The sequence below is a fragment of the Medicago truncatula genome, chromosome 1, assembly GCF_003473485.1.
Source record: "Medicago truncatula cultivar Jemalong A17 chromosome 1, MtrunA17r5.0-ANR, whole genome shotgun sequence".
Taxonomy (NCBI): Eukaryota; Viridiplantae; Streptophyta; class Magnoliopsida; order Fabales; family Fabaceae; genus Medicago; species Medicago truncatula.
The window spans coordinates 39015046-39035303 of NC_053042.1; the positions used below are offsets into that span (position 1 = coordinate 39015046).

General features: G+C 31.3%; 1 protein-coding gene across 1 annotated transcript; it reads right to left on the reverse strand.

Moving 5' to 3' along the window:
• Nucleotides 1-12559: 12559 nt before the first annotated feature.
• LOC25484613 (F-box protein PP2-B10) lies at nt 12560-14717 on the reverse strand. The gene is made up of 4 exons (XM_013613475.3): nt 14693-14717; nt 14536-14630; nt 14317-14426; nt 12560-13217 (listed from the first exon to the last, which is right to left on the reverse strand). Exons 2-4 carry the CDS (start codon nt 14575-14577, stop codon nt 12815-12817), a joined length of 555 nt encoding a protein of 184 aa, XP_013468929.1. The 5' UTR covers nt 14578-14630; nt 14693-14717; the 3' UTR covers nt 12560-12814.
• Between the last annotated feature and the right edge of the window lie 5541 nt (nt 14718-20258).

Genomic DNA, 20258 nt, shown 5'->3' on the forward strand with positions numbered 1-20258 from the left:
TTTTTTTTCTTTTCCTTTTCTGTTTACTGTATATATCTTTTTAATTTTTTGAATTATATCTATTTTTTAGGTGGATAATACTTTAAATTTCCATTTTTACTTAATTGTTTTCAAAGTTCTTTTTTTATATTTTGAAAACGATGTTGTTTTAAATTTATCTTGGAGAAAAATATGTGTATTAAAATGGTAGTAACAATTTGTTTTATTAGACTGAAAAAAATAATTATTTTTAAATTAAAATTACACTCATGATCAATTTACAACCGTTCTTTAGAGGATTTGAATATTCTACCTTGAAGTTACAAGCTTAAGCTTTTACCACTAAGCTAGAACCTCAAGATAACAATTATTTAAGCAGTGTTTTGTATTTTTTATCTATCATATGTGATATTTGTTCTTTTTTTTTTTTTTTTTAATTATTGATTTTGAAAAAGGTGTTTTAAATTTTTTTTTTCTGAAAATTGAATTATTTTTATTTAGAAAGTTATCTTTTAATTATTTTTGACCATAGAATTATTTTTTTAGGTAAGCATTTTATATTACATAAATTTTTTAGCTTATTGAATTTTTCCTTTTTTTTTCTTTTATCTTTTTTCCAAATAATTTTGTTTTGAATTTATCCTTTTTTGTAAAAGTGATATCTGAAAATGTTATCCTTAAAAAAAAGGAACTTTCCCTTAAAAAAAAGGTAGTATGTATAATAAACAAACTACGTATAACCTTTGTATATATATACACTAGTCCACATATCAAAGATCAGTGAGGAGCCTCTAAAAAAATATTAGTGAGGAAGAGAACTTATACATTGTTTGCAGACCAGGTTTATGCCCTCTCTCTTTCATATGTTCAATCATAATATATATGGTTTAGTATTATTATTCTTATACCTGATTTTTGTTTTTCTCCTGTGCAGGTAATGGACAAATTCTCACTCATATAAAGTTGTTTTATAGTGCAAATGTTATAAGGTCATCAGTTATGTTTATTTTTACTTTTTTATTTCAGTTTTGCTCTTTATATATTTTGTAGGGGACAATATATTGACTCTACTTCAAATTATTAAGAATTTATTTCAATTTATATTCCTGCTTGTGACTCATCTCTAGGATTTGAAATTTGAAATTTCTTGTTGATTGATTTTGTGATTCTACTAGTATTAATATTCGATGAAACTGATGTTTTACTTGATTTCAAATGGGGTTTTGTTTTTGGTTGATGTGTGTACCATGGTTTGGATGTTTTGGACAAGCCTGGTTGTTTGTGCAGGTGTATTGAGTACTATAAGTATAGATCCAGATTCGGTGCGGTTGACACCCAAAATTTCAGTCAGTAAGATCAGAATTGTCTAATCAAAATAAGACGGTTCTAAGTTTAACGTCTGAATTTTTATAATCATAAAAAAAATCAAATTGAATGAAAATTTGAGTTATCTGATTTTAATCACATCTGATATGCTATTGCAAGCTTGACGACATATAGGACGACTCCACTTATAGAGTAAAGAATCAAATGATGAAAATTGACATGACTATTTATTTCTCTTTTAATTTTTTTATTCATGTGTATGCTCAAATATTTTTTATTTAGCGTTGTGACCGAGCAAAACCATACTTAGTTGTGATTTTCTTCTCTGATTGATATGAGGTATTTAGATGAATATTTAACCAAACTATTTATAGTTTGTGTCACGTGCATTTGATCAAGACTTTGTGCCACTTGAATTGTTGGGAATATTTGAAAGTTTTTTCCTCTTCTTTGTTTTGAGTAAGAAATATTGCAAATATTCTTAGACTTAATGCATCATGAGCATATTAAAGTAAAATATTAAACATTGTGATCTATTTTGTGATGATGTTGTATATCTCTGGTTTGAGTATTCTTACACTCTAATTATTAACATTGTGATCTTTTTTCCACTTCAAAAGAAATAATAATTTTGTCAAAAAAATAAACAATAATAATTGCTATCTTGATTTTGCACAATGAAACAGCATATTTCATTCATCATTATCTTTTTAATTAGGAACTCTCAGCTTCTTCATCATGTCAAAAGAAGGAACTAGTGCATCTTCTCTAACTGCTAAGTAAGTTCTAACTTCATTATTAGAATTAATTTATAACATAGGTATATGATTTTTTTTTTCTTTCTGAGTTGGAGTATATTTTGTCCCTTCTTAATATATCTTCTTTGGCTATTAAAAGAAAATTATAATTGATTTATGATCGATAAATAAAGAGAATTCAATTAACTTATTATGTTTCTAGTTGTCCCCATCTATCTATATATTAGATGAGAAATGATATTTGAACATCCATTTTGTGACAACTTTTGCAACAACTTTCTTTCTCATACTCACATTACTTTTTACTTTATCTCTCTATTGCTTTGATTTTTGTGCAAATACAAACTTTTTCTTTGTAAATTATGGTTGTCCTAAAAATTGTCAACCAAATGATTGTTCAAATAACACTCCTCATATTAGATTATGTAGTTTACACTCTCCTGTATTAAATAATGTATAACACATGCACACAATTAAATTCAGGTTGAATAACATGGAGATAGGAAAAAACCAGAAAGGTTCCTCTCCTGCAAAAGACAAGACAGTCACTGTTTTGGGGAATAACAATATGTCACCATCAGACATAACATGTATAACATATCCACAAGAATTTCCATTTCTACATAAACCATATCCAGAAGAAGTACGTAATTTACATCCTTTAACTACTTGTTTGCTTGTTTCTTTTATAAGTTATCAATTCAAGTTAGCAAAATTAAAATGGTGTCTTAGGTTTAGGGCTAGTTTGTTGAAAAGAGGTTAGAAACTTTGGTTCTCTTTCATTTATTTTGGTTGTTGTATAGTATTCTATTTCAATGGTGCTAGAGAATCTATTTTGTTTATGATTGAGTCTTGAAGGAGTCTTTAATATAATGGTAAGTAGAGCAATGCTAACAACCCTAGTTTTAACTTAATCTTTCTAACTTTTACTTTTTTTATTGGATGAAATGCGCGCTAGTTTCACCATATTAGAAATTAGTCCCACATAAAATGAACGTTTAAAATATTGTGTTGAAATGAATGCTGTTAACATGGTAGTAAGAATTATTCTTACAACATGGATCATTCTTTTAGTTGTCGAAAAAATCATATCCTTTTTTTTATATATAGAGTGAATGTTTGAAATATTGTGTTAAGATATTGATGTCTTTGAATATAGGAGGAGACAGATTTCATCAACGAACAACTAGTTAAGCATGGTATGAGTGAAATGTTTGGACTTGGAAACGACAACAACAACAAAAGCCGGCCTTCCGAACGAATGTAATGTCATGATATTTATTTATAAATTTATAATAATAACATGATCACATTTTGATAATAATTTCATTATATTAAAGACGATTTTATTTTTCATCTGTAGAATGAATTCGCTATATGATCCTAAATTCGAGGAAATGGGTTTACCAATTGATCCTCATATCAGGTTAATGCGTCTTCAAGGTAAGCTTTGAATCTAGTTTGAATATATGCAAAATTCATACAGAGCTGGCTTAGAACGGACCCCCGCAAGTGGGCGGTGGGATTGATTCCCTCGGATTAGTCGGTCCTTGGATCGGATACCGAGTTTTAAAAAATATATATATATATGCTTAGAGATATATTTTCAGTAAAAACTAATTAAAGTTCACTGGTTTAATTAATTTTTATCTGTATTTATTTTTCTATGCAGAGCAAGGCAAGGATTTTGTTGACAAGTATTTTTTTATTTGAATGCAATGGCCTGTTCATGATGGGGGTGTGTGCTGCCATATCCAATATGTACCGATGATGAAAAATAAATGCTAATATTTTAGCATAGAAAACTTTATGTTGAAACTTGGCCTTTTGCTTTGAATTTGTTACTCGTGTTTTTTATTTTCTTTTGGTTCTTAAACTTTAAAACCTATAATAAAAAAGCTTTGAAGACCTCTTAATTTGTTGCTTGCTTTCGTTTGGTTTTAATATTTCTTTAACACTGTCAATTTTGCTCATAACTTTTACGAATTCCATCACCACAATTACAAGTGGGTGTGGATTAATTTGTTGTGGCATTCAAAATTCAAATTCATCCAAAGAGGAAATAGAAATGGTGAGACAGTGTTGGTCATATATTGACAACTATGTTTGATGCTTCTTTGAGATACTTTTTCATATTAGAACATCTAAGTATAAAAAGGATAATATTTTTTTAATGAACCGGTTAATATATCTAAACAGAGACTTGGACGGTTTTTTACTTAAAAAACTTGGAATTTAGAGCATCTCCGTCTTCAAAAACTAAAAATTTAGTTTTTTTTTTTTTTGGATACAAAATAACACATGGATTTGTGGAGTTGGGTTTTGGAGGAGAAGGAAGGACATGTAGTGTGTTGGTTTTCTCCTCTTTGAGGGGTTTGGGGGGCCATGTTCGTTCGATATCTTCCAACTTGACAACTTGATCAGTTGATAACGTCCATAGTGAACAATCTTCCTTAAAACGTAACTCCTTACTCATCGCTCTTTGCGGTTAATGGTGTTAAAAACAAGGATTGTGAGTTTCGTGCCTCATTGTTCGGTTCTAATGAGCTTTGACTTAGTCTAAAGTCTTCAAGATCCATATACTATATGCATTAGACTTGAGAAAGAACCAGATGGTCCTCGTTCGATTGCAATAACAATCACCTAATCTTCCATCGGCTAGGGGAAACATGCCTAACCTATAATTGTCTATTAGCCGACTTCGGCTAACAAGATAATTATTTATGGGTAAACAAATGCATGTCAGATTACTTATTTAAATACTTTTATTTGAAAAATAATTCAATTAAGTTGACTAACATATCATATAAGACTTTATAAAAGGTCAAACTCCAATAAAAACATAAAAGGTCAAACTCCAATAAAAACATAAGCATATGATAGACTACATATTAAATTTAGTCCTTGAATTTGTTTATTTATCAACATACTTATGCCTAACAACTTCTAGCTTAGGCCAGCTTATTCCCACTCTTGGTGTTATTTGACATAAGTTTATCATTTTAAAATGTAGTGAATAACAAAATGTTTCCCACTTAAAAAAAGAATATATATTTGAAACAAGTGAATATAGTTGAGGTAGTTGGTATCTTAACAATAAACAAATCAATGAATAAATAAATAAACATCATTGTAATATGGTAGGTGTGGGGATTCGTTGACGAAACTGATCTTTTTGCAACTTCATCATTCATGGCTGAATCTATCATATATGGTAGAGAACGTGAAAAAGAGGAAATAATCAAATTTTTATTTTCAGACGCGAACCAGGTATCCATAATCAGTATTGTGGGTCTGATGGGGAAGGGTAAGACAACCCTAACCCAACTTGTTTACAATGACCATAGGATACATGAGCAGTTTGAATTTAAAGCTTGGGTCCATGTTTCTGAATCTTTTGATTGTCTTCGTCTCATCCAAGAAATACTCTATCATCAACTGCAACACTGGCTAGCAGGGAATAAATATTTACTTGTTCTAGATGATGCTTGGATCAAAAATAGGAATATGTTTGGAGCATTTACTACTTTTTTTTAACCAGGGATCTTTTTGAGGCAAGATGATCGTGATGACAAATAGCATCAGGAACATGTGAGATATGATTTTGGAGTTTATTTAAGGCAATTGGAGGAGAGTGACTCTTAAGAGTTTATTTGTGAGATATGGTTTTGAAGGCAGGAATATGTTTGAATATCCAAATCTTGAAACGATTGGTATGAAACTAGTAGAAAAATGTGGGGTGGGGGGGTTATCTTTAGCTCTGAAAACACTGGGGATTCTCTTGCAAAGAAAATTCTCCGAAAATGAATGGGTTAAGATATTGGAGACTGATTTGCGGCGTTTACCCAAGGGTGACAGCAGCAACAATTATTCCGTTCTGAGAATGAGTTACCTTAGCCTCCCTTCCAATCTGAAGCATTGTTTTGCATATTATTCTATATTTCCCAAGGGTTATGAGTTTGAAAATGATGGATTAATCAAGCTTTGGATGACAGAAGGTTTGCTAAAGGGTTGGGAAATAGCCAAAAATGAAGAAGAGTTGGGTAATAAATTCTTCAATGATCTAGTGTCAATGTCGTTTTTCCAAAAATCAGCAATTCTGCCATTCTGGGCTGGTAAGTGCTATTTCATCGTGCATGATCTTATCAATGATTTAATGACATCAATGTTAGGAGAATTTCGCTTACGAATAGAGGGTGTGAAAGTGCAAGATATCCCTCAAAGGACATGTCACATTTGGTGCTGCCTTGATTTGGAAGATGGTGATAGAAAACTAAAGCAAATTCATAACATTAAAGGACTAAAGAATTTGATGGTAGAAGAACAAGTGTTGGTGAGAAATACTTTAAGATATCCACCAACGTGCATCAGAGTTTGTTTTCAAGACTAAATATTTGCGGATGTTGTCTTTCTCTTGTTGCAATCTCTCAGAGCTAGCTGAAGAGATAGGAAACTTAAAGCTTATGCGCTATCTAGACCTTTCTTACACCGAGATTACAAGCTTACCTAATTCCATTTGTATGTTGTATAATTTGCATACGCTCTTACTGGAAGAATGTTTTAAACCGATTGAGCTCCCATCAAATTTTCGCAAACTCATCAATTTATGTCATCTTAATTTGAAAGGCACACATATTAAGAAATGCCAAAGGAGATGAGAGGGTTAATCAATCTTGAGATGCCGACTGATTTTATTGTGGGAGAGCAACATGGATTTGATATTAAGCAGTTGGCAGAACTCAACCACCTTGAAGGAAGGCTTCGAATTTCAGGGTTGAAAAATGCGGCTGATCCAGCTGATGTTATGGCAGCAAATTTGAAAGATAAGAAACATTTAGAAGAATTAAGTGTGTCGTATGATGAATGGAGAGAAATCGATGGCTCAGTAACAGAAGCATGTGTCTCAGTGTTGGAGTCTCTTCAGCCAAATAGAAACCTCATGAGGCTCACCATCAATGACTACAGAGGTAGTAGCTTTCCAAATTGGCTTGGGGATCATCATTTACCCAATTTAGTATCACTGGTTCATACGGATCACCATTATGATGTAGGGAGGTGTCACCGGTTCATACAGATCACCATTATTATGTAGCACATGATGACGTGCATTCTGGATCCCCAGTTGGCCCTCTCATAGTTTGGTCCAATAGAGCCGGTTTTGGTAGTAGATGCTGAGGAGCGGTCCCAAGATGTGTCTAAGGATTTGGTGCAAGTTTCGGCCCCAGATAGTTTGGTGCTGATAGCACATGAAGACATAACAGTAATCCGAGAATTCAACAAGACATGGAGTTATGGCGCCGTATTCGTGATTATGATAAAAAGTCAGCTGAAATGCCATTCATCCCGGTTTTAGCCAAGAAACAAAAGCAACACCTGAAGAAGACTAATGTTGGTAAGCCACCATACAACACCCGCTCTAGGGGTGATACCTCTCCAACTAATCAATGATTGTTTTCTATTGGAATGTTTGCGGCTTCGGTAACTCAGACACGAAAATTGCCTTAAAAAAACCCTTGTGTTATTTTTTTTTATATGATTAATTTTGTGCACGTTCCTTCTTGGTATTGGCATGGTATTGGAGTCACGGAATTTTGTTCTAATGACAGAGGAAGTTTGTCGTCGAGCCTTTGGGCTCATTGGGGCTTGTTGGTGCCGGTTTTGCTTCGAAACCGTTGGCATATTGCTTGTTCTCTTGGAATTCGGATTATTTCCTCTCATATTTTCCGTGAAGGTAATTGTTGTGCGGATAAGTTTGCTAATTTGGGTCACTCGGTTCATGGGTGGTGTGGTTGTCGGTTTACCTCCTTACTTGCAGGCGGAGTTTTATTTGGACCGTTGTGGTATGCCTTGTTATAGGTTTCCTTAGGCGCTTGTTTTCTTTATGTTTCCGTATTTTCTACTTTTTTTTTTTTCCGAGGGTTTGGGTCTAGTCTCCCTCTTGTATCTTTTTTCCTAAAATTAAACTTATGATCTATTTACAACGTTCTTTAGAGGATTTGAATATTCTACCTTGAAGTTACAAGCTTAAGTTTTTACCACTAAGCTAGAACCTCAAGATAACAATTATTTAAGCAGTGTTTTGTATTTTTTTATTTATTTATCATATGTGATATTTGTTCTTTTTTTGTTTGAATTATTGATTTTGAAAAAGGTGTTTTGAAATAATTTTTTTGAAAATTGAATTATTTTTTTAGAAAATTATCTTTTAATTACTTTTTGACCATAGAATTATTTTTTTAGGAAATCGTTTTTTATTAAATCAATTTCTTAGCTTATTGAATATTTCCTTTTTTTCTTTTATCTTTTTTACATTTTTATTAGGTATATATATATATATATATATATATATATTTAATTTGGTTTGGAAAAGGAAAAAGTTTTTTTATAGCCATTTTGAAAATAGAATTTTGTTTTGCAAAAGGAAAAAGTTATTTTTAATTATCTTTTTTTAAAAAGTAATAATTTATTTTTCAAGCTAATATATATGAAAGAAAAAAATAGAAGAACATAAATCAAACTCAGGAAAAGAAAAATACTAAAAAGAAAAGTAAATATTAAAATATAAAACTCAACATATTAAGCATGTTTGTGTCAAAAGGGGTATGTTGAAATTTGGATGAATAAAAGTTGATGTACCTGTTTCAAAATTTGAAAAAATACATAAACTTTTATTGACCAAAATATCTCTTTTATTGACCAAAAAAAATAGCACATGAAGTATATTTTACTTGATTTTTTTTAATAATTTTTTTGAAAAAGTGATATTTGACCATGTTATTTTATAAATAATTTTGTTTTGAATTTATCCTTTTTTGTAAAAGTGATATTTTAAATTGTTATCCTTAAAAAAAATGGAACTTTCCATTAAAAAAAAGGTAGTATGTATAATAAACAAACTACGTATAACCTTTGTATATATACACTAGTTCACATATCAAAGATTAGTGAGGAGCCTCTAAAAAAAAAAATATTAGTGAGAAAGAGAACTTATACATTGTTTGCAGACCACGTTTTTGCCCTCTCTCTTTCACTACTTTTTGATTCTATGTTCATTCATAATATATATGGTTTAGTATTATTATTCTTATAACTTATTTTTGTTTCTCTCCTGTGCAGGTAATGGACACATTCTCACTCATTTAAAAATTTTGTTTTCTAGTTCAAAGGTTATAAGGTCATCAGATACGTTTATTTTTAGTTTTTTTTATTTCAGTTTTGCTCTTTATATATTTTGTAGGGGACAATATATTTGACTCTACTTTAAATTATTAAGAATTTATTTGAATTTATATTCCTGCTTGTGACTCATCTCTAGGATTTGAAATTTGAAATTTCTTGTTGATCGATTTTGTGATTCTACTAGTATTAATATTTGATGAAACTGATGCTTTACTTGATTTCAAATGAGGTTTTGTTTTTGGTTGATGTGAGTACCATGGTTTGGAAGTTTTGGACAAGCCTTGTTGTTTGGTCAAGTGTATCGTGTACTAACAAGTATGGATCTGGATTCGGTGAGGTCGACATCTAAAATTTCAATCAAGGAGATTATAATTGCTCAATCAAATTTAGACGGTTCAAATTTTAAAGTCAGACTTTTATATCTTAAAAAATCAAAACTGCAATAAATTTTAAATTGTTTGATTTTAATCAAACATCTTGAGGGCATGTAGGACGACTTCACTCATTGAAAAAATAATTAAATGATAAAAATTGATGTGATTATATTATTTTTCTTTTAATTTTTCATTTATGCGTATGTTCAAATATTTGGACAAGCCCGGTTGTTTGGCCAGGTGTATTGGGTACTACAAGTATGGATCCGGATTTGATACTACAGGTGTATTGGATACTATTGTATGGATTTAGATTTGGTGTTGTCGGCACCCAAGATTTCAATCAATGAGATCATAATTGTCCAATCAAAATCAGACGGTTCAAATTTTAAAATCAAAACTTTTAAATCTTAAAAAATCAAAACTGCATTAAAATTTAAGTTGTCTAATTTTAACCAGACATCTGATTTGCTGATTGTAGCTTGACTGCATGTAAGATGACTGCACTCAGAGAAAAAAAAATTAAATGATGAAAACTGATGTGACTATATTGTTTCTCTTTTAATTTTTTCATTACACTATATGTTCATATATTTTTTTATTGTTGTAAAAAAATAACAATAATAAATGCTCTCTTGATTTTGCACATTGAAACTGCATATTTCATAATTTTTTTTTTAATTAGGAATTCTCAGCTTCTTCGTCATGTCAAAAGAAGGAACTAGTGCATCTTTTCTAACTGCTTAGTAAGTTCTAACTTATTAGAATTAATTATAACATAGGTACATATGCATTTTTTTTCTTAGTTGGAGTATATTTTGTTCCTTCTTAATATATCTTCTAGTTGATTTATGACCGATAAATAAAGGGAATTCAATTAACTTATTATGTTTCTAGTTGTCCCCATCTATCTATATATTAGATTATGCAGTATACACTCTCGCATATTAAATAATGTATAACACATGCACACAATTAAATTCAGGTTGAATAACCAAACTTGGAATCATGCACAGCAATCCAGTTGCAATATCGATCATCATCACTCCAAGCAATGGCGAGAGATCTAGCAGAAACCATGTAACACTTTTTTCTACTCTCTCTATTCAATTGAAAGCTTTGCATTTCAATATTTCCAAAGCTTATTATTAGCATTCTGAATTAAGCATTTCAAAAATCACAATATATTTTACAACAATCAATTGAGCATTCTTATGTTGTTCTAGAAAATATTGGCATCAGCCTTTTGTTTTTCAAACTAATGGTTTCACTATTTTCTTTCTTAAACTCTAGCAGCAGAATTCTTCTGTAAATATATTTCACAATGCATAAACCAATGAAATCTTAAAGATTATTGATGCTAATACGAATTAAGGACATTTTTATGCATAACTAATATTGCATTATTTACCTAATTATCTACATTTACAGGGCACAATTTAAAAGCACAAACAAATTAAACAAAATTGTTAGTTTAATTACGGTCAATTCAGATATAATGTTAAACACTAATATTCGAGAAATCAATTATGAATAATAATATCTTTTGACCATGATCGATGATGATAGGACGATTAGAGAGAGCAAGATAGAGAGCCTTTTTGGGTGGAATGTTGGCAAGTAAAGGAGACTGTGAGATGATAGATGATATTTCAGAAGGGAGAAAACAATTCCAAACATCATCAGAATCGGCGGCAGATCGAAAAAGTCTTAGAAAGGACGAAGAATCTGCCAACGTCAATCAGATTCGTGGGAGAGAGTATGGCGGCAATACACCCTTCAGGCAATTCTTCAAAAGAATGAAAAGTTTTGAAGAATTGTCTGAAGGGTGTATCGCCACCATACACTCTCGCACGACTCCGATTGACATTGGTGGATTCTCCGTCCATTCTAAGACTTTTCGATCTGCCGCCGATTCTGATGATGTCTGGAATTGTTTTCTCCCTTCTGACATATCATCTATCCTCTCACAACGTCCTTCCCTTGCCAACATTCCAACCAAAAAGGCTCTCTATCTCGCTCTCTATGATCATCCTATCATCATCGATCATGGTCAAAAGGTATTATTCTTCATAAATCACTGATTTCTCGAATATTAGGGTTTATCATCATATCTGACTTGACCGTAAATAACTAACAATTTTGTTTAATTTGTTTGTGCTTTTAAATTGTTCCCTGTAAATGTAGATAATAAGGTAAATAAATGCAATATTAGTTATGCATAAAAATGTCCTTAATTCGTATTAGCATTAAATATCTTTAAGATTTCATAAATCTTAAATCTTAGCACATCATAAATCTTAACTTGTTTTTTTTTTTTTTTCATTTGGAGCTATTTAATCATTCTCAAATTTTTGTATATGAAAATCAATTTGTATCGTTATTGACAAATGTTGATGCATTGTAGGATAAGGTGTATTGAATGGGTGTAAAGATAATGGGTGTCCATTTTATAATATAATTATTGTTTGTATAAGAAATAGGATTTTTTTTTCCGTCTTCCTAAGAAGATTTTACTTTTATCTGTTTGTATAAGAAATAGGATTTTTTTTTTTTTTTGTTTCCTAAGAAGATTTTACTTTTATTACTTTATAGGTGCAAAGTTATGTGGTTGAGTTTTGTTACAACTCGTTAAATTTGGTGGTACCTCTTTTGCTATTGTTATGGTTTTATAATTGGTTGTTAACAATTTTAATTTCTATCCTTGCACTCATTTTATTGGGTAGGATTTTTTTGTTGGTTTTTAATATACGCCATTTTGGGTTTTTTTTTTTAAAAAAACTATTGATTAAAAGACCAACCGTAACCGTGCATGTTGATTTTACATGTGTATGGTAGAATTTTACTTTTTTCGGTTTCAATTCCTTCATTTTACGTGCTCAGCTTACTGTGCATGAGCAACAATATTGATTAAAATAGAGCATAGAACAAATGCCTAAAATATACCAGAATTTAAATCACTCGAATAAAATTCAGTCTCCAACGTTCAGAGTTGAGGGTTCCAAATCAATAAATGGCAGCAAATTCGTATTGCATCACAATATGTTGACAAGTAATAAAACCTATTAGATATATATATTACGAAGAAACAGTTTGGAACAAAAATATGTGTAAGATAGTAGGTTGAAAATTCTCAAACATGTTCTGCCACCAAACGCAAGACCCCTTGCATAGTTCATGGAATGTTGCTTAATGGTCTTACTTAGGCCTAACTTCTATTCCTTCAACAAAGAGACCACTCTTCCAATTATTTGTCTCCTTAACATTCATCAGGACGTCTCCATCTTCTAGGCCTGAATTGAACTCCCCCATCTCAATCTCCAACCACCCATCGCTTCTCACACTAGGACGTTGCAATCCTACTGCTCTGTTATGCTGCCCACCTTCCACATTTGGATCCAAACAGACAATTTTAGTACCACTCTGGCCACCTTCGACACCAACTGATAACTCTATAGGACAGTTCTGAAATCCTTCGGCTTCAATCATCTTGAACACAAGATAAGCCGCATACTGGGTATTTGGGGACAAGCTAAGGGTGTTTATCGTCCCACTAATATCAAGCCACCACACTTTAAGAAGTTGAGCAACTTCAGGGAACCTGCTCAAAAGTAGCACTGCAATGATTAGAATATACTAGGAACTAAGAGAAAAGCTGAAAGTGATTCATTACATGTCTACTTTCTTATTTATGATAGGTCAATGTTAGTATTTTCTCCTTTCACTCTTTCAACCCTTAGTCCGAACAAGGTTGACCTACCCAGTTATTAAGTTATAAACGCTGTTATAGGAAAAGATATAATAACAGCAAAGGTAATTCACTAGCCACGGCTGCCAGAGACAGTAGTCAGCCTCCACAATGGCACAAATCAACATCTAACAGTAGATTGCTTGGATTCAATGACAAAAGTAAATTTCTAAGAAAACATGGCTTTGGTAAGATGTAGAGCATCTGCAGGTGTGTGTGTCCAGTGTCTATACATGTGGCAAGTGTAAGAATGGAGTAGCAGAAAATAGGAGATCATAGGCATGTGTGTCTTTCAAATATCTGAGCAGATAACAGACTATATCAAGATGAGGACTACAAAGTCTGAACATCATCTGTCTTCAAAGTCTTCCTCAAAGAGTAACTGATGTCCAAAGTGATGAAGTACTGAGTAAATAAAATAATGGAATGGGTATATGTTTATAGCAATGAATTTATATAAATCAATTTGAAGTTAAACGAAGGAACTAAAAACAAATTGTGCAAAGTCGGTTCATCAAGAACATGTGTAACAATCCTGAGGCTTAAAATAGGAACTGCGTCTTTAGTTGTAAGGCAACAAACAAATTTGGTGAAATGATGCAATGAAAAATATATAGGATTGGTTGTCGCAACAATTAGGACCAAAAAAGAAACTATGCTTATGAAGCATTCCAGATGAAGGATCTTGGTGCTTCAAGCCCAACTTTTGGATGGAAAATAGATGGGTGAAGCCTGAATAGCATCTGGATTTATTTTGATATATGTCGTGGCCTAGAACACCACGCTTGCACCTTCTGTGCAATCATTATTCTTAACTATAACTTGGTTCATAAAGGTGTATATAACTGGTAATTTAGATTTAATTAATTAAGTTAATCAAGACATATTGGCTGGTAATTATAGTCTTATTAACACGGAAAAAAAAAATAGAAAACTTAAGATCTAAGCTAACCTGGAGTCAGGCATATTAATCCAGTTCCAATAGCGCTTATCATCACCCCAAGCAATGCTGAGAGATCTAGCAGAAAGCATGCAAGACTCTTTCTTTTTATCTCTTTTTCGCTGCGTTTCAAGATATCAAAGGCTTTATTAGCATTCTAAACTAAACATTTAAAAAATCAATAGCTTTCTCTACAACAATTAATAATTTAGGAAGAATTATATATAATACCTTTTGATGCTCGGAACTGTCTCCTTTGAAAAATCCACACATCCTTAGGTATCCTAAGATGAAGATGCCAGCCTGGTCTTTATGAACGACAATAGATAAGATCCCGTCTTTTAAATATTGATTGACTTCAATAATGCTTAGAAATTATATTGACTAGTCCGTACACGCGTAGTACCGGGGATATTTTGCTTTTTGATCAACTTTTTATAAATACTTCCTCCACATTGTTTAAAGTTTTGTCACACGGATAAAGAACTGAAATGATATAATAATTAGATATAACACTTGTATTAAACTACTTTTACTACTTTATAAGAAAAAGATAAAATTAAAGTTGCATTGATAATTTGTGTAATAAAAAAGTTTAAATATTTATTGAAGGTAAAATTGAAAGAAAAAAAATTAAAGTTGTATTGGAAATATAAAGTGAAATTTATTTCGAAACAATTTTTTTTTTATTAAAGTGACACTCATTGTAGAACGAAAGGAGTATATATTACAGACTTAAATGCAATTTTGATTCTTTATTTTTAGGAAAATGATAGGTACAGTGACAAAATTTATCAAAAAAATTTCAAGAGAATGTATTTGCTAACACCTTTCCTTAATTATACATCATTATCTCCCTTGATTTATGTCAAATAACAAATTTAATTGGTTAAGATATTTTCTTGATAAATTCTTGATAAAAACTCTCTAGATAAATAATGTTTTTTTTTATTTTTAAATTTGTTAACTTTTGATAGGTGCATAAAATCACATTTAAGCTTATAATAATTATATTACTTTATGGGGTACATTAAACCTTTAAATACTTGTGAGTTTTTTTTTCTTGTTTACATAAATATCTGCGATTTAAATTATGAATGTTACACGAGAAATACAAAACAACTCTTAAAATAAATTTATAATTGTACATTATAATACTCCACCATTTTAAATTATATGAATTTTGAACATTTCAAAACGTATTAAAAAATTTAATTAATTTTGCATGAAAAAGAGATATTATGAGTTGTTTTATAAAATTATCCTTAATAAATTATATGAGAAAGATAAATTAAATAATTGAAAGAAGAGAAAGTAATAAGCAATTAAAGGTATAATAGAAAAAATAACATTAAAGTTTCATTGATATCGTAAAACGCATGAAATAAGTATTAACGATATGTATTCTGTCTGTAGTGCATACATGTTGTGTGTTGATGAGTTAGTTGACACTTCCCACTTGCGGCGCCCGGGGGTTTGGACGATTATTTGGAGGTTGAAAGTTCCTCTAAAGGTGAAGAATCTTGTATGGCGGATGTGCAGGGGCTGATTGCCAACTCGAGTTCGGCTTCAAGACAAAGGGGTTCATGTTCAACAAATTGTGTTAGTTGTAGTTCTAACCATGAAGATCTTACACATATTATATTTGATTGTCCTTTTGCAGTGCAAGTTTGGAAAATGGCTGGACTATGGAGTGAGGTAAATCATGCGGTTCTTATCACAAATTCGTCTATAGATGCTATATTTTCCTTGTTGCAAAATTTATCACAAGAACATGTTCACTGTATGGTAAATATTCTTTGGAGTCTGTGGAAGCATCGAAACCTTAAACTTTGGGAGAATGAAAATGAGTTGTGTGCAAATGTTGTCGATAGAGCACATCATCTTATAGAAGACTGACAGTCTTCTACTATTCCTCAAAATGCAAGCAACCACCACCAAGCTCCTCCGGCTGTGCACTGTAGAAGTACGGTCTCGTCCAGTTCTTTCGCAGGTGTGGCTTCTGATGTGCGGTGGCAGCGCCCGCAACAAGTTAGATTGAAATGCAACATAGATGCTTCTTTTTCGCAGGCTTGGAATCGTACATGTATTGGCATGTGCGTACGTGATGATGATGGAGCTTTTGTTCTAGCAAAAACTATCAATTTTTCTCAGCTATGCCCCGTCTCTGTGGGTGAAGCGCTAGGGTTGTTTTATGCTTTGGAATGGTTAAGTGACATGCAGATGGATAACGTCGATTTTATGGTAGATTCCAAAACAACAAATGATGCTTTTCACTCCAATAGGTCTGATGTCTCAGAATTTGGTCATATTATTTCAGAGTGTAAAAGACTTTTCACTTTCCAATTTACAAACTCTCGAGTGGAGTTCAACAGGCGACAAGCAAATGTGGTGGTTCATGCTCTAGCAGGAGAAGCCGCATTATCAGCTAGTCCCACTATTTATTTTCATATCCCTGATTGTATTAACGACATTATTATTAATGAAATTCTATAAGCATCTTTTTCTTCAAAAAAAAAAGTATTTATCATTTAAAATAATTATGAACCCTAGGTTTGGTCCTCCTTGTAACAAAAAATAAAATAAAATAATTTTGAACGATCGTGACCAATGAGTTTATTTGAGCTGTCAAAATAGGTCGAGTCGGGTAGACTGGACTCTAAAAAAATGGAGAGCTTGAACATCAATTTTCAAGACTCAATAAGAAAAGAGTTTTTTAGCTCGAGCCTGCGGTAGGCTAGCTCGGTCGGGCTCCGGGTAGCTCGAGAAAGCCCAATTTTTTTTAATTAATTGTTAGTCAACTCACACACTCCACATTTTTGTTTACAAAACCATTTTTTTGATAGGTCATAAGAAAATATGTTTTCATATCATAATGATATTGTGAATGAATAAATGAACATAACATATTGTATGTTTAGAGACTTAAAAAAATAAAATCTCTATGAAAAATTGATGGTTTGTTAGTTACCTAAAACCAACACAAGCTAACTCACATTGACCACCAACGCAAGTTAACTCACATTGAATCAGCGGAGTTAGATTACATTGGATTTACTGAACGTGAATTAACTTATGTGGGACTTATTTCTGAAAGTTTGAGGTGGACATGAGCAAAACTGGGAGAAAATAAATTTTCCAAAAACAATGAGAGTGGCTAGGAGGATAATAACTTAACTAAATTTTTATACTATGTAATTCTTCATAAATTATTTGTATTCATAATAAAGTGTTCAGTTTATAATCAGTTTCAATTCTATCTGATATCAATTTAGATGGACTAATTTAATTTAAAAAAAAAAAGTCCAGTTTATCAGAAAGATCAAGAATTCAGTCTACTTAATACTGTAAAAGAGTTTTTTTTATTTTTTTTTATTTTTATTTTTTTATGTAATTCATCATTAACATGTATTATAAACTTTTTTTTGACAAATTGTAACGTTTTCTGTAGTTCATAAAAAAAGGTCAATTTTATGTTTTTTTTAGGCTTAAATATGTATTTCATCCTTGCAATTAGAGGTCGTTTAAAAATTGGTCCCTATAATCGCTAATACTGCCAATTTACCCTTACATTGTTTAATCATTTAAAATTTTGTCCCTCTCCCCACTTAATCACTGCAATGTCACTAATTTGATGACGTGACAATCACTACCATACATGAAATTCCAATTTTACCCCTGGGTTTTCAATTCTTTCTTCAATATTTTGTCCTCTTCTTAAGGGCAAAATTGGAATTTCATGTGTGGTAGTGATTGCCACGTCATCGAATTAGTGATGTGACAGTGATTAAGTTGGTCAAAGGACGAAATTTTAAATGATTAATGATTGCAAGGATTAGCGAATACAGAGACTAATTTTTAAACGACCCCTAATTGCAAGGATGAAATACATATTTAAGCTTTTCTTTTATATGTTTAATAAAGTTGTTTGAAGGGATGTTTTTCTATATTTTTTTTTTTTTGGATTAATTATGTTTTTGGTTCCTATAAATATGTCAATTTTTTGTTTGAGTCCCTTTAAAAAATTTCTTCTACTTTTAATTCTCCAAAATATTTCCATCTTCACTTTTGATCCCTCATTTTAAATAAACTCATGTAGAATTCATATTTTTTAATACAATTTAAAAAAATTATAATATATAAGAATCTCTCCCAAAAAGAATTATAATTTTTTAACAAAACATGAATTAAATATGATTTTTTATTGCGGTTAAAATTTCATATTTAATTTTTGTTTTGTTAAAAAATTCTAATTTTTTTTGAGAGAATTTTACAATATTCTACACATTTCATTAAAAAATTGCAAAAATTGACATAAAAATAGGGACTAAAAATAGTGATTAAAAATTTTACAAGGATCAAAAGTTGAATTTTTTCTTTAAAAAAAACTATAAAAAAGTTTGTATATTTACGAGGACTAAAAGTATGACTTAATTGCACTAAGATCGGCAGGGTCCAAGACCAAGACTATAGATCAAATAATATAATGGAAAATTCTCAATAATATCCCCAACATTTGCACTTTACCTATATAGCTTGCCAAGGCATTCGTTAAAAGTCTCAACAAACTCAATCTACATTTACTTCACATTTTCCTTAATCTAATAATGTTGATTGGAATCGAGATGATATTTTCCAGCAATCACAAATGTGTTGTTCAATTGCATTCAAGTTGTCTTGAACTAATTGCCAGGTTCATTACAACAACATTTAACTAAACTACCGTTACCAAGTTTAGCACAACAACATTAAACTAAGCATAAAAAACAAAAAACATTAAGCTAAGCATCAAAATAAACTACCATTACCGTGTTCATTACAACAACATTAAACTAAGCATCAAAATAAACTACACTTGCCAGGAAGAAGCATGACACATTAAATGAAGATCACCAACTCTTTGCAAAGATGTTTATCACATTTTCAAAACACCGTTGGAAACCTCAAGTACATCAATACAAATTCTGCAATAGAATGAAGTTGATTAAAACATATAAATTATATGCACATTAAAAAACAGATTAAGTTAATTACTAAGCATGGTAATTTAAAACTAACGACCATATTGTTGACTATCATCATCATAATCATCTTCAACTATATTGGACTCAAACGGGGTTTCCTCATCAAAAGGTCATGAGAGGGAGCTCGGGGTACGAACTACATCAAGGCTAGAACAACCGCAGGGAGACACCACACTCTTGCCAAAAACCTTAAGACAATCAGTTTATGGGCCCTCTTACTTATACAACTTTTACTCTTTTATCTGTTTATGGGCCCTCTTACTTATACAACCTTTACTCTTTTATCTGATGTGGGACATATAACTCACACTTGCACACAACAACATAATTGATTTTTGTAATATTTCTTCAAAATTAAAACGCTAGTGTACATAATTCGCACCGTTCACGTTGCAAGTACTCTCTAACACCTTTATCTAAGCGCCAATTAACTCCATTGCAGTGCACACTAGTTGAGATTTGCCGCATTTAATTGCTGCTACATACACTCTCTTAGACCTCTCAACCATATTTGCAACTTGCAAGCTTGTCGCTTTCTCTTGGAAAATTTTATGCGGCTTATGAATCTGTTAAGCATTTTAATTTAATTCTTAAAGTTAGCATATATATTTTACAAATTTCATAAGTGATGGGGAGCTTATCAAGATTTAGTGTGTTTTTGAAATGACGTTATATTTTTCAAAATTGCGGCAAGAAATCATGTTGCCGTGAAAGCTAGGAAAGCAAAAGCATCTCCATTTCCACGAAATTTGCTCTTTGAAACGTATGTTTGGCTTTTCCATTGCCAAACCAAACAGGTATATAAATATCTATGGGTTGTGCACATAATTACTAGTTAACTGGAAGAAAAAAACCCTACAACATGTTTTTATCATTGGTCCATTATGGACCAAAACGGAACTTGAGTTAGATGTTATATATTCTTTATGT

Coding starts and splice junctions, on each gene's coding strand:
- LOC25484613 (XM_013613475.3), bottom strand. CDS start 14,577: ATGTGTGGATTTTTCAAAGGAGACAGTTCCGAGCATCAAAAG. Junction 14,427..14,535: donor ACAGTTCCGAGCATCAAAAG/GTATTATATATA, acceptor CTTGAAACGCAG/CGAAAAAGAGATAAAAAGAA. Junction 13,218..14,316: donor ATTAATATGCCTGACTCCAG/GTTAGCTTAGAT, acceptor ACTTTTGAGCAG/GTTCCCTGAAGTTGCTCAAC.